The sequence below is a fragment of the Egretta garzetta genome, unplaced genomic scaffold (genome assembly GCF_000687185.1).
Source record: "Egretta garzetta isolate BGI_Z169 unplaced genomic scaffold, ASM68718v1 scaffold279, whole genome shotgun sequence".
Taxonomy (NCBI): Eukaryota; Metazoa; Chordata; class Aves; order Pelecaniformes; family Ardeidae; genus Egretta; species Egretta garzetta.
The window spans coordinates 905,872-920,814 of record NW_009260844.1 but is presented as its reverse complement, the minus strand read 5'-3'; the positions used below and the strand labels follow the sequence as shown (position 1 = coordinate 920,814).

Sequence of the window (14,943 nt, the reverse complement as noted above, 5' to 3'; positions counted from 1 at the left end):
GGGGGGTTAGTGGGTGTTGCCGTGATGCACGTGCTGGGCCGCTTCCAGGGAGAGTTCCCGGGCGGCCTGGAGAGGTGAGGAGAGTGAACCGGCGTAACGCACTGCCAAACCAGAAAAGCAAATTAAAAAATAGAGCTAAGAAAACTTGTGCCTCCCGTCAACTTGATGGCCAAAGCAACTTCACAGTGACTTGACATCTGAACAGCAGTTGTCTTGTCAAAGCCGTTCCTCCAGGGTCTCCCCCAGGAAGAGGGGGACGTGGAGAGGCACGCACCTAGGAATTCCTCTCATCTTTCCCTTTTTTGCTTGCGTTTCTAGATTACCAGCTCTTCGGTTTGTGCGAGTCTGGGATTTGCACGCCCCAGCCTTAGACATCTTGGAAAGTAAAGCTGGTCTGTAGAGCAGTCATTTATATCAACTACTTGAGGTGTCTGCTTGGGAATGAGATGAATCATATAGATGTGCCTGTTTGCCTGCAGCCTATAACGGAAATCTGGATGACTCGTTCAAGATGTTGATGTCAGCATTAAAGAAGCATAAAGCTAGCTAAGATATAGAACAATTCAGGTTGGAAAAGACCTTTAAGAGCACTGAGTCCCCAACCATTAATCTAACACTGCCAAGTCCACCACTAAACCGTGTCCCTAAGCACCTTGCCTACACGGCTTTAAATACCTCCAGGGATGGGGACTCAACCACTTCCCTGGGCAGCCTGTGCCAGTGCTTGACGTGGAATGTCCTGGCCTGTCTTTTTTTCATATGTGGGAAATATCTAGCAGATCAAGATGCATTGTTATTAAGAATAATGTCTGTGCATATAAGTCCTAGACCATAAATGCATCCTTTCACTGTAAAAGAGATATTTTAATATCTATAACATTAAATCAAGATACTTTCTATGATCTTCAGAAGTACATGTTCTTCAGCAACAAAATTAATGGAAATTGTAAGGTTTTCTTCAGCTGAAACATGAAGAATATGATTTTAGGAAGCCTTACAACTGAACTCTATTGCAACCTAAAATATCCTCAAGCAATTCTTTTATATAATATCAGTGGTCTAGAAGTGTACATTTCAAAAGTATAGTATTTGAGAAAAGGAATGCCTCTTGGATGACTACATTCAGCAACTGTTGCCACAGAAACCATGGGGGAGGACAGCATCAGGAGAATAAGAAAGAATAGAAACAAAAGAAGTGGATTGGCCATTTATGTGCAAAAAAGCGAGAACAGTATTTGGCCAGCTAGAAGTCTCCAGCCTTCAGATATCCAGCAGTTCACCTACTAAAACACAATGCTGCAAGATACATCTGTAATACGATTCCTTACAGTATTTCTCAGACATGCTACAAGAGATACTCCTGTATGATCCAGACTGGATAAAGTCTTCAAAAAATGACACAAGGAAAATATGACAGCACGCTATTTCCCCAAAGCAAAGACACAAAAAGCAGTTGCACTGTTGCAGAAGCTTGTAAGATTATCTGGAAGATAATTCAGTTTGGAACCAATTATGTGGCATCAAGTGGAACCGTACAGGCCATAGGAAACTGCAGGAGTCTTAAAAGCACTCAAATGGAAAGTCAGAGATTGCCTTGAAGTTTCTTACTACCCATAAATTAGAGAAAGGAAGCAAAATATACTTGGTGTGCAGTGCTCTTTCTGTCTGTAGTTCCAAGGGAAAATGTAGATATCATGGGGTATTGGACCACATTTGAAAAAGAGTGGGGGAGGCACTGCTATGCTGGCCTGCATCTGAGAGGTGCATCTGAGAGACGAATCTAATCGTGGCTGGAGACTAAGCAGAGCAGTTGGGAAGACGCTGAATTAGTAACATACAGAGGGACTGATTTTTTTTTTTCAATGCCATGTAAACTGAGGAACAAACTGAACTCACGCCACATAGAATGAGGGGAAATATGGAAACACTTTCTATGCCATCAGCCTTTAAAATGAGGTAAAATGTGAGGAAACGAGGAAGAGAATTGGAAATGATCACTGGGGAGAGACAAGGTCCACCTGACAAAATGCGAAAAGTGCATGTTTGCCAACTGGCCAGCCAACCTGCTGAGGAGCACTTTAACCAGGAACAAGGCAGTATCTTGATCACAGACCCTGGGTTTGGGGGGAATTTCAGCCTGCTCGACGTATGCTACAAGCACCGCGCATTGGAATGCAAGCAGTCAGGAAGGTTTCTGAAAGGCATCAAGGATAACTTCTTGATACTGGCTGGGCCAACCAGGGGTGATTCACAGCTGGATCTGCTCTTCAGTAACAAGGAAGAGCTGGGGGATATGGTAATCCGTGGCTTGGTTATCAAAGCCTGGGCTGTAGTGACTGAGTAGTGGAGTTCATGGTCCTGTGGGGGCTGAGGAAGGAGAGCAGTAGACTACAGAGCCTGGCTTTAGGGGAACAGACCAGTTTATTCAGGAAACTGGTTGGTGGGATCCACCGAACAACAGCTACAAAGGGTAAAGTTGCTCAGGAAAGCTGGCAGGAGAGCACAAGGATCCTAATACTGAGAAAAACATATACATTTTTTAGTGTTTTCAGCCATGAGAAAGCAAAACTGATGTGCTGTGAAGATAAAAAGAGTGGCTAAATAGGAAATCAAATTAAGGCTGGGGTTGTCATAAGATCTATATTGTTTGGTAAATTCATCCCATTCAGATACAGTGTTTTAGTATAGGCACAAGTAGAATTACTTACTAACACAGTGAGCAGGTCATGTCCGCAGAGATGAGGGGCTGTGTTGTGTAGAGCAGTGACTGAAAAGGAATTAAGAGCTGACATTGGCCAAGCCAGTAAAAATTTCCAGTCCAATGTTATGGTATAAGCAAGTAATAGAATCCTTGACTATATAACCAGAGAAGTGGCAAGTAGGAAGAGGTGTTATTTTCCTTCTATGTATGGCATTGGGGAGATTTTTGTGGTAATACTGCGCTCACCTCTGGTGTCCTTGTTGTCAAAAGAATGCTGAGAAATTATTTGAGGCTGGAGAAAATTCTTTGCATGGAGAGACTTAAAGAGGACAATCTGTTTGGCTTATCAAAAAGAAGACTGGAAGGTGGCTACAGTGATCTTTAATCTTGCACAGTGAGAGGCGTAACAATAAAAAATAACTACAAACTGAAATAAACCAAATTTGAATTAGAAATTACACACATCTTTTAGCAGTGGAAGACATTAATGCTTGGAATATGCTGCCAAGAGAAATGGCACGTCCAGTATCTCTTAAGGGCTTCAGTTAAAGAATAAATGCTTTTCTCACAGAAGTACATTAGTTGAACAGATAGAATTAATCCCCTGCTCAGAAAGTCTCTCAGAGCGTGTAGTTTTTGTCATTGCATAGTATTTGAATCACCCTAACACCTAGAAACACAGAGTTCTTCGCCCCCTTAGTCACTACATAAGACATTAAGAGAAAACCCCGTTCTATCTTCTGAAGAACTTGCACTCCAAATGTAGAGAGGCACCAGTAGACACAGAGGAGCAAAGAGAAAACAGAACAAGTGTAAACTGCTGCTGCTCATCCTGTGCCTCTCCTTGTTTCATAATCTTGTGGTTTGGCAGGAGCCCAGCTTACTCTGGGGTGTGTGGGTAGGCTGGCTTTGGAAATTGAAGGGTAGGCATGGTACAGGTATGTTTGTGCCTGTATCGTCTATCTGTGACCACAGATGGTTTTGCAAAGTGTGGGGCATGTCAGGTTTTTGTTAATGTTGCTTGACAACAGAATTGGTCCCATGGATCTGTTTACCAGCTCCGCTAACCAGTCAAACCACCACCTGGTCGGATTATTGCTGCAGTGTCTGAATGCAGATGTGTCACATCTGTTGTTGGACTAGTATACAGTAGGACTGCAAGATCATAGTGTAATAGGACCGTAGGATAATTCAGGTTGGACGGGACCTCTGGAGGTCTCTAGTCCAACCTTCTGCTCATAGCAAAGTCAGATCTGAGGTCAGAAGAAGGTTGCTTTCTGTGTATATACCTGCTGTTCTGGAAACTTTTAAATTTGGATCCAGACGTAACAGTGGGGAGCTTTGGTCCTTGCAAGAAAACCATCTGAATTCACCGTCTGTATTGTTATTGACCCATAGCCCAGTGAAGGTCGTCCACCATTCTCACGATATATTAACCAGCCTTGCTAGGGAAATGCACCTTACTTTGTGGGCAACTGGAGTTGCAGGATTTGTGCTATGAGGTAATAGAGTAAGACATAGAAGAAATATTCCCCAACTTGTATTTGATAATTCCCAGAAGACCTGAAGCTGCATCAAATTACACAGAACCGGAATCTTAACACGTTATGTGAGTGAAATTGGGGAACAGAAGAGACAAACAGGAAGTACATTTGGAAAGTCATGTTATATCAAACCATCTTGTACTGAGTGACAGGTAGTTAAGCATCTACATTAGCAGATTAATCTTTGTAAATTATGTTGACGGTACATTTTCAGAAAACAATTATTTTCATAACAGTTCTACAAGCTCTCTGGGAAACATGATGGGGGGTGATGGTAGACTAACTGGATATGGGAGGATCTGCGCAAGCAGTTAAACAAGTGATACATTTTAATCATTTTCAGTCTCAGTTGTAATTGTAAGCAAAAACATTAATAAATTATTATCACAGAAAACTATACAAACTATAAAAATTATGACACCTTAATTGTACAATGGGTGAATATTATTTTATTCCTTAGCAGTTTTCATCAGTAAATCTCAGAATATTTTACGAAGAGGTGTGAGAAATAATCATTATTAGACCAAATCTGTAAACAGAATAAATTAGGTGAGAATTCTCTGACAGGGTAAAATTTGCTCATGATGATTTTTCCCTTACACTCATTTCAGAAGACCAGAGCTTTCCTCAGTAAGGGTGTTGGGTTTTGTTGGTTTGTGTTTGGTTTTTGGGTTTTTTTAAGTAGAGGGTAATGGTTGTTTCTTGCAGAGTTCACACATGGGGATATTTTGATACTTTCATTTTCACAGCTCAGCTGATACTGGGCGTCTTGCCATATATATAGCTGGCAAACAATTAACACAAAGGATTACCAGCATCTGAAAAGTTAAAAGAGAAAATAAAAAAATTTATGCTACTAAACTGCATAAAAATTTCTACCAACAGCACTTAAAATATACATCAGTTGAGATGTCCAATAAGACTGTAAAATATAAGAATTTAGTTATGTTGACAATAACAGTAGATTTTTAAACTGTTATCATGGTTTGAGTCTTTAGACTCCTAAAAGCAGATGGAATTCTAACTGAAAATAAAGTTACAGTTCTTAGAAAAAGAGTGCATTTAAAGAATGGTAACTCTTGAAAGATGTCACTGTATTCTGCAAGAGAAATGTGTATAGTTTGGGTGTCAGTGGTCTCAGTATGAAAGAACATGAGCTAGGCATGAAAATAATGGTGTGCTTTTTGACATTGTTCTGAACATAATCTTTTGGAGAATTAGGGCCACAGGTATATTTAGAAATAAGGTTGTTTAATACTGTAATGGAATACTTTCAATAATAGAAACTTTTCTTAAAAAATTAATGGCTTTGATCCTTGACACAGGCACTGGGGAAACAACTGTCTCCGTAACTCCAATTTCTCCTTAATATGAAAACCTCAGGAGTCGGGGACAGTGCGCTAACGCTAACTTGGAAAATCCATTACTAGAGGTGAGAAGTACGAGATGCTTCTTCAGTCTCTGCATTCTCTACCAGAATACCAAGCAAAGCTTCCCGCCACAGGCAGCAAGATAGTATTTTTGTGATCTTCGCAGCCGCTCTCCAAAAGCAAGATTAGCCGTCATGTAATAACAACAGTGACGCACAGTGTGACAACAGGCAGCCTCCAGGTGAAGAGTCTTTGTGTCATTACAGTCTCCCCCACTAATCAGTTCTCTTACAGTACCAAGATATAAAGGAAGCTGAGGAGGAATATGTAAAACAGCATGCAGATAGCTACACAGTGGAAAAAATTATCAATAAGAGGTAGAAAAAATACTGGAAACAGCTTTGTGGGGATAATAAAATTGCTAAAGAGCATTTACTGTTAATAGCCTGTGTTTTTTGTGACACTAATGGGTGGTTAATTATTTATTTTTGTTTTAATTGAAACATATGTCACAGCAATATTTTGTGCTTCCGCTGATCTGAAGCTTTTGTTCAAGTGCACGTTGCAATCAGTTCTCAAACAATGCTCTCTTTGTCAGCCATGCAGAAGTAGAATGATTTTGATTTCTTCTCTTGGAAGATTTATACCCTAGAAAACCCGCAGTTCCCCTCTGTACTTGCAGATGGTCAGTTAAATACTCCCATCTGGTTATACTTGTTTTTCTCTGGTTATACTTAGTTTTTTCTAAAAAAAAAAAAAAAAAAAGAAAAAAAAGAAAAAAAACCACAAACCTGCAATCCAAAACAACCAACCAACCAACCACAGGTTATTACATGAGCAGCAGAACTAATAAAGCTCAATTTCATATGGATTGGTGGCCTATGTTTTTATACTGCAGTAACCCAGACATCACCTCTTTGTCCTGTATGGCCTCATTTCCTCCTTCCATTTCCCCTGCGATTTCATTTCCTCTTCTTCCCCCACAGCACTTCTTCTTGCCATTTGCCCTCTATTTGTTTTTCCCTGTTTTGCCCCTTCACCTGTGCTGCCTCTCTCCCTTGGATAAGCTGTGTCTGCCTTGGAGCAGCACATATGCTAATTAGCTCACTTTACTATTTTGCATATTCCATGAAGGGCTCTGCAGCATTTCACAAATATTAATGAATCGAACCTTAACAACAATGCTGCTCCGTAAATATGTGCTGTTATTCCTTCCATACATATGGGGAAGTTGGTTATCTTATCTGGTTGGTCGTAGCTTGGTCAAGTTTATCCTTTGTTAATTCTCTGTTCCACTTCTCCTTGACTGACCACTAATTTGTCTTTTCTGGCTGTAGTGTTTGTTCAGAGCAGCTGTTGGTGTCTCATTGACAGGGCTTGTCAGAGCGTAGCCAACACTCATTATTTCATCACAAGCCTTGCAATATTTGATAGTTCCCTTGCAGCTACAGTTCCCGGGTTCAGGTGATGAAGATTACTTGATAAATTCACCTTTTGCTTATTATAGCAAGTTTCTGGCTCAATAAGCTAGAAAACTGAAAAAATGTGATGGCAGGACTGAAAATGTTCAAAACGGGGTGAAAATAAAACCACATGTATTTTAAAAAATACAACTATTTTAAAGCATCTGTACCTTGTGATGTCATGGGGTCTGTCTCAGGTTCAGCATTTAAGATACTGGTATGCATACGACTGCAGAAGCTACAGACCATTCCCCATTTTGGAAAAATGCAAATCCCTCAGTGAAGGCCGACATTTTCTGACCACAAATTCAAACTCTTCTAAAGCACCTAGGAAAGAATACGCAACTGGAATTATAATCACATGTGGAGTGCTTTAATGCAGAGAACTGTGTGCTTTTTAGTCCTGTAGCTTCTGTATTTGGTTCTTTCTTCTTCTTCAGGAAGAGGCTATGGAGGCAGGATAGGGTTTTCTTTTAGCATCCACAAGATACGTAGAACTAGAGTAAGACAATAATGTTTACTGAAAGATTGTTACAGTCTGCTCGGTACTTGAGTTTGCAATAACTCTGGTTGCTTCATGCATTATTAAAAAGAGCATTTTGTAGCACTATTAAAATCTTAAACATGCTACTTTGTCTTTATGTACTCATACAGAAAAACAAATTTACTTTGGTGTAGTTTGAAGATAAATTTAAATTTGTGCTTACTGGAATTCAGCTAACGCTAAGTAGAAAACGTTCCTTTACTTGCAATAATACTAGCAATATTTTATACAGCCCTTTCCTTCCAGCAAGGTTCTTTGCCATCTCATAAGAAATTAAAAACAAAGATTTTAATGGCTCTGATTAGAACAATTAATGAGAAATACGAACGGCTACCTCAGATACCAATATGCTAATACAATGCCATAGGGTATTTATAGAACAGAGCATGATTCCACCCACACTTTTACTTCATGCTGTTGCATCCATCAGGCATGTTGCCTTTTTAAATTACAGCACCTGATGTTAAGAAGTTGGAATCATAGACTCAAAACAATCTCTGGCACCTATGGAAGTCTGTAGTTCAAACCCCTGCTCAAAGTGGGTCCAGCTAGATCAGGTTGCTCAGGGTTGTGATGAGTTTTAAATAGTTCCAGGGATGTTAATTCCACCATCTCTCTGAGCAACCTGGCTGAGTTTTTCATAGAATCATAGAATCGTAGAATACCAGGTTGGAAGGGACCTCAAGGATCGTCTGGTCCAACCTTTCTGGGCAAGAGCACAGTCTAAACAGGATGGCCCAGCACCCTGTCCAGCTGTGTCTTGGAAGTGTCCAGTGTGGTGGAGTCAACCACTCCCCTGGAGAGATTATTCCAATGGTTGACTGTTATCATTGTGAAAAATTTTCCTCTCATGTCCAGTTGGAATCTTCTCAGGATTATCTTGTACCCATTATCCCTTGTCAACCATGTTTTGACCACCTTTACATTAAAAATGTTTTCATTATCTCGAGTCAGAAATCTCTGTCCATTGCCTTTTGTCCTTCTACTGTGCACCCCCGAGAGGTGTCTGTCTCCGTCTTCGCTGCACCCTCCCATGAGACAGCAGAAGAGCTATATAAGATTTCCTTTTCCTCTGCCAGTTGAGCAAAGCCAGCTCTTTCAGCTTCTTCTTCAAGGCCCTGTGACCACCTTGGTGGCCCTCTTGCTGGGCTTGCTTCAGTACGTCCATGTATTCTGTGTCTTGGGGAGCCTGGAACAGGACACATACTCCAGATGTGGTCTTACAAGAGCCAAATGGCAAGAAGGAATCCCTTGCCCTGCTAATACAGTCCTGGATGTAGTGACTCTGCAGCAAGGGCATATTGCTGACGTCCACCAGACCCTCAGGTCCTTTTTCAGCAAAGCCCCTTTCCTTACAGCCAGCCCTCTGCCTGTCCTGTTGCATGGGATTATTCCAACCCAAGCGCAGGACTTCGTGTTTGCCTGCCCTGATCTTCAAGGTTCCTGTCAGCCCATTTCTCCAGTCTGTCTCGGTCCGTCTCCATAGCACCTCTGCCCTCCAGTGATTTGACCGCTCCCAACAATTAGGCATCATCTGCAAACTCACCTGAGAATTAGCACCAAAAAACAGGTTTGTAATGTAGTTTCAGTGAGATTTCATCGGTTCAAACTCAGTATGCCATTATAATAAACAGTGCTCATATGTGATACTTTACATTGGGTATTACATTCCAGCAGCAAAGCTCATATTCAGATCTACTTAAAGATAAATCTCTGCCCTCTAAAGTTAGGCCTGTCTTGAAAAACCAATCAGCATACATTGAGCTTCTGTTAAAATTACACTTTATAGTGAATAAAATTGTCACATGCTAGAAATCAGATAAGGAAAAGGTCGACCAAGTCTGGCCCTTGCCAGACCGCAGTTTTTTCCTAGAGTGTATTTGTTTGGGCCTATCTATTTTAAAGTGATTAAAGGCCAATTCTGTCCTGTTTATTCCTTATAGACAAAAATTCTTTGAAGACACTGAAAGTTTTGCCTGAGCAAAATCGTCAATATACAAGAACTGACTTTGTGACACTGAAATCACTTAGAGGCCTGCTGTTGCATGAGTGTGAGATTAAAAAATTGTCGCCTTGTTCCTGGCTAGCAGGTTAAGGATAAGCACTGAAACATTTACAGCCAGAAAAAAAAAAGATTCAACCCCAGGATCTTCATGTTTCGTGGATTGGAGAATCATAGAATCATGGAATTGTTTAGGTTGGAAAAGACCTTTAAGATCATCAAGCCCAACCGTTAACCTAACCCTGCCATCCCACCACTAAACCATGTCCCTAAGCACCTCGTCTACCCATCTTTTAAATACCTCCAGGGATGGGAACTCTACCACTTCCCTGGGCAGCCCATTCCAATGCTTGACAACCCTTTCAGTGAGAAAATTGTTCCTATGTCCAATCTAAACCTCCCCTGGTGCAACTTGAGGCCATTTCCTCTCATCCTATTGCCCTTTACCTGTGAGAAGAGACTGACCCCCACCTCGCTACAATCTCCTTCCAGGTAGTTGTGAAGAGTGGTAAGATACATCATTCTATACATCACATCTATTGTGATCATCTTCAGTAATAACTGGAAGTATCTCAGAAACAATTGGTGCATGGTAAGTAAGCTAACTGGGACTGTTGTGTACAGATCTGGTCACTGATACTCAAGAGAGAGGTGTGGGAATGGGAGCAAATGCACTAAGTCCACTACGTGTCTGGAAGCTCCAAGAGCCTGGTTTACTTAGCTTAGTAAAATGAAGGTGTAAAGAGGCTATCATTCTTCTGTGTAAATAATTACAGAAAAAGGGCAAGCATTGTTCTTCCAGCTAGAAGTACACATAAGCTCAGATATAAACAAATTAACAGAAAATAGCAGTATGTGCCTAATCATTGAGCCAGGTATTTCTTAAACTGTAGTTAGGAGCTCCCAAGAGGGCTAGCGAAGAGCTTAAGGGGGATTGTGAAAGATCAGAATTTTTAAAATATATTTTAATTCTATACTTATATTCAATACATTAACAAAAAAAATCCCCACAAAAATCCCCACATTATGCAGATTTACTGCTGGCAGCAGCTCAGTTCCTCCATGATGGAGGAGCAAAAAGTCTCTGTAATTACCAGCTGTGTCAGCCAGCAAGTGGCTAATTACCTCTAGTCAAAAAAACTAAATATACATCAAAGTTGATGCTGAAAATACAAGGAGTCGCTTGTTCCTGGCTAGATGGGTTGGACTCAGGGGAGGTTACACAGCGACAGGTGACCTCAAAAAAGTAGTAACACTTACAAGAAGTTTTGAGAAAACACTGCATTAATGAAATCAGTTTCCTGAGAAGTCACTCTATTAGTAAGGGAGGAAAGGGACATTAATTGCTTTTGAAATGAAGTTTGATAAATCTGAAGTTTGACAAATGGATTATATTATTTGGTGCCCATGAGAGGCTGGTCACTGTTACACAATAGCTTCCTTGCAAGTGCCTGATGGTTACTGTGTGGTCAGTAATGCAGTATTCGCTGACATACAAGTAGAATGCCATGTTATTCAAATATTCTGCTGAATGACAGAACTTGTCAGTATTTCAGATTTTATGTGGCAATTGAGATAACGATGGAAAAAAGGCTGTTTGGCTTCACTATCAATCTACCTGCCTCTAGTAACATTTTGAATTAGCAATTAATGTGTCAGTAACATTAGTGTAACGAAAACATTCACCCATGTGTGACGTGCTGGGCCCCGTCACAATTCTTGGTCTATACAGTTTTTGCCTTTTCAGTTTTCTCAAAGGCATGCTGCCATTATTTTCCATTCCTCTCTCCATGAAACACCTCACTGGCAATGCAGCTCAGTACAGCCACCCATAATGACAGTTACGCGATTCCACAGCGAGACCGTTCAAGGAGTTTGTACAGTCATTTTTGGGAGGTGATTGGTTGATTAGACACAAATTTTATGGATTTTAACTCCCATGGAACTAGGCTCAGGCTTGTATTTACAGAATGGGTTTTGTGGATGAGGAGTTGAACTGAATACCAGAAATAAAAAGAACTAATCATCGGGGAGCTAAAGAGACCACAAAAGGCGGCAGAAGCATGACTTTGAGATGCCCCATAACAAGATCTTTTTGGAAAGAGTGAACAATGGAACAACAGGGTCAACTTAAGAGGTGACACAGATTACTTTGGTCAGCAACTTTTTGATTAAAAGCGCAGGGTAGATGCTGCACTTCTATGGATGGGAGCCTGCCATGGGGTAACCAATTAACTTTACAGTCTTGATTTTCAATTTAGACACTTGGTTTTGCAGTGTTATCACCAGAGGAACCGCAGGTTTCAATCCTCTTCATTTAATACCTATTCTCAGTTATTTCTATTAATATTTTGCTCCAGTCATAATCAGCTATCTTTTTTTTCATGTAATGAATGCATTATGTGAGACACAGGAGTTCTACACCCTACTGAAGGGGAATATTTTTAATTTTTCACCTCAAAGCCCTTTACAAACTGTCATTAATTTAAATTCCTTCCACGCCCCTGCTGAATAACCTAACACAAATGGAATGTCACACTCGAGATCTCTGCGTCTATCACTTGCTTCTCTGAGCTTAGGAGCAAGCCAGATCTCACTGTGCATTAAAATTTCAGCAAAGGATTCCTGACAACCCCATGTGCAGAATCGTCATTGTGCATTTATTCTTTAGAGAGAGCTGCTGCCCAGACAGATGCTGCAGAGAAGTATCAGAAACAAAATGGGGCTCTCCCAAAGAAGCTACCAGAATCATGGCTGTGGGAGCTTGGGGACTGGGAATGGGTTTTCTGGCATGGTACTTTCCACTCTGAAAAAATAAAGTAATGTTTATCGAGTCCCCACTCCTCCCTTTCAAGCTCCTTTTCCCAGCAACTTTTGAAATGGCTCCCACTGAAGCTGCTTTCCCTGTCTTGCTCTACGTTCAAGCCAGGGAGAGTAGGAGGGAAACTCGATCTACCATGGTGTAGTAAGATTTTCACAGTACGTTAATGGGTGGAGCACCAGCCTGGGACTTTCATGGGGTTTCAGATCTTCACGTTAAGCTGGGTGTTGCCACTCATGTTCACCCCAGTCTTGAGGATGTGGTGTTTCTGAAGCAGAAGCAGGTGTGGCGTTAGCTGTACAGCCTAGGAGAAATTGGAATCTGTATCCTACAACTGCAGTTTGATCGAGGAAGAGCAGTTTAGGCTGGGTTTCTGAGGGGATGAGGCAGGGCAGTAAAGGAAGCACCTGCAGTCTGGAATGTAGAGCTGCGTCTGGAATGTAGGTCTGCTTGACTGCTAGCTCTGGTTTCCGGACCAGAACTCACCCCACAGCTTGAGTACCTTTATCTGCTAGAGACAGACATCATTAAGAAATCCTTTTGTGAGCAACCTGCAAAGGCTTTTCAGTCTTTAAGTGCTCAGTAGGCCACAGATTTGGGAAACCATGTACAACATATTGGCAGATAGGATGGCCTTCTGGATCAGACCCAGACAGCATGCCCAGTGCATGGTTCAATGGAGACAAACTGTGAAACATGATTGTTTCTTTGAAATGTGGAGCTAAAGAAGGATCTTGGGAACGTGTTAATCAAGGTAAATGTTATGAATAAAAACATTACTGAAATTTTAAATAAACCTGTCATGCAATTTACTCAGGAAAAAAAAATGTAGCAAATCCTGAATGTCTTACTTGGCCCCAAATAAAGCAGAGTTCAATTAAGTTCACAGTTACTGCTCCCTTATGATTACACTTACATGCCCTCTATGTGGACATGAGTTTCAACATGTGGAGTTTCTCCCCCATTCTTTCCTGCTTGATGTGGAGATTGGCCGTCTATGTAAATCACTGGCAAGAGTAAGGACTTCAGCTCACAGAAAATGCCTACCTTCCTTTATTCAATAATGCCTTTTAGGATTTGGCTTCCCGTCTCTACTTTGCTTGATATCCTCCCAGAAGTCTCTCTATCTGTTGCCAATATGCTTCCTCACTAAGAGCTGTTCAGGCTCGTGACTATCTTCACGCTTGGAAACCTAGGCTGAATGCATATTTAATGATACATATTTTCTCTGTGTAGTTATCAGGTAGTGTAAATTCTATATTTTTCATGGTGCAGAGCTGAAATACAGACATGTTTTTTCTAAATATAACACTTTACTCCAAGAGATTTCGTGTGGAGACAGGGCCTCTGTCTGTCATAACACGCCCTGCCAGCTAGCTTTGCAGGCAGAACCTGATAGCGTATTTAATCCTCCATATCCATTCCTGTGATCCATAAATATTAAACTAGCTTTAAAATGATGACAGAAAGGGCTTAAGCTGAAGTTTTGCAAGACAGCATTAGAATAACTGTGAAGTTAGTCAGAGGATCAAATCTGTTTTTATATGCCACTTGAAGTAATCATTCCTCCCCTAAATTAAATAAGCACTTCTTTAATTCAAAACAAAAATTCTTGCAGCAGGGCAACTTCTTGCTGAGGCAAGTTTTGAACTGTCCCTGCGTGTTCAGCTGAGGGGAGGGAGGCCCGCTTTTAACTTGCTCCTGCCTGCAATCGGCTTCCCATGATGATTCCCGTCTGCTCCAGTATTGACGATGCACAAACACAGTGAGTCACACCAGCAGCTCTGGAAGCTGCTCACCAGTCCACTACATTTTCAGGCGCCACACAGCTGATGCAACCCGTGGCTATATAAAGGTTCTTGGGTCAAGAATCCGTACTTTATCTTTGTGGTAAACATCTGCCACACGAATTGGAGACTGTGGCATGGAAATAATAAGAAAGCCCACTACAATAACAAGAAACTCCAAACCTGAGCAGCCTCTTCACTTCTGCTGTCGGTTTGCTTCTCCCACCGCGCTTTCCTGCCCAGGACTACCTGGATCTCCAGTCAGGCAGCTGTGACTGACACACAGGAGCAGAAGGCTCACGTTCCTGCAAATCTAAATTTCGGTGCACTTCTTTAATGTCGTAAACCAACTTCTTGGCTGCTTATTTTTTACATTACCAAACACAATTCCTTATGGACGGCAGGCCTGCCACTCCACAGAACTCTCTCCTCAGAATCCCTGACAGGCTGGGCTCGTTTTTCCGCTTCCCCGCCACCCCTGCTCTGTCAAACCTCTCCTAGCCCCGTCTCACGGCACAGCCATGAAAAAAACCCGGCATTTGCCCCTGTTTTAGCGAAAGGGTCGAACTTGTGCCGGGCGAGTTCCGTGGCCGTCGATCAGGATCCGCACACCAGGGCTCCTTTCACGGGATCCGCCTCTGCCCGGCAGGCGGGCGGGCACCTCCCCGGACTTTCTGTCAGGCGCGGCGCGGGCAGCCCCGGAAGGCCCCG

General features: G+C 41.7%; 1 protein-coding gene across 1 annotated transcript in view; it reads left to right on the top strand.

The window, feature by feature from the left end:
• The first annotated feature begins 24 nt into the window (after positions 1-24).
• RPL21 (ribosomal protein L21) overlaps positions 25-14,943 on the top strand; it is a 19,002-nt gene continuing 4,083 nt past the window's right edge. Inside the window, exons 1-2 of the mRNA XM_035902562.1 lie at positions 25-74; positions 319-383. Coding sequence (XP_035758455.1) covers positions 25-74; positions 319-383 — 115 coding nt within the window. The remainder of the gene's footprint in view (positions 75-318; positions 384-14,943) is intronic.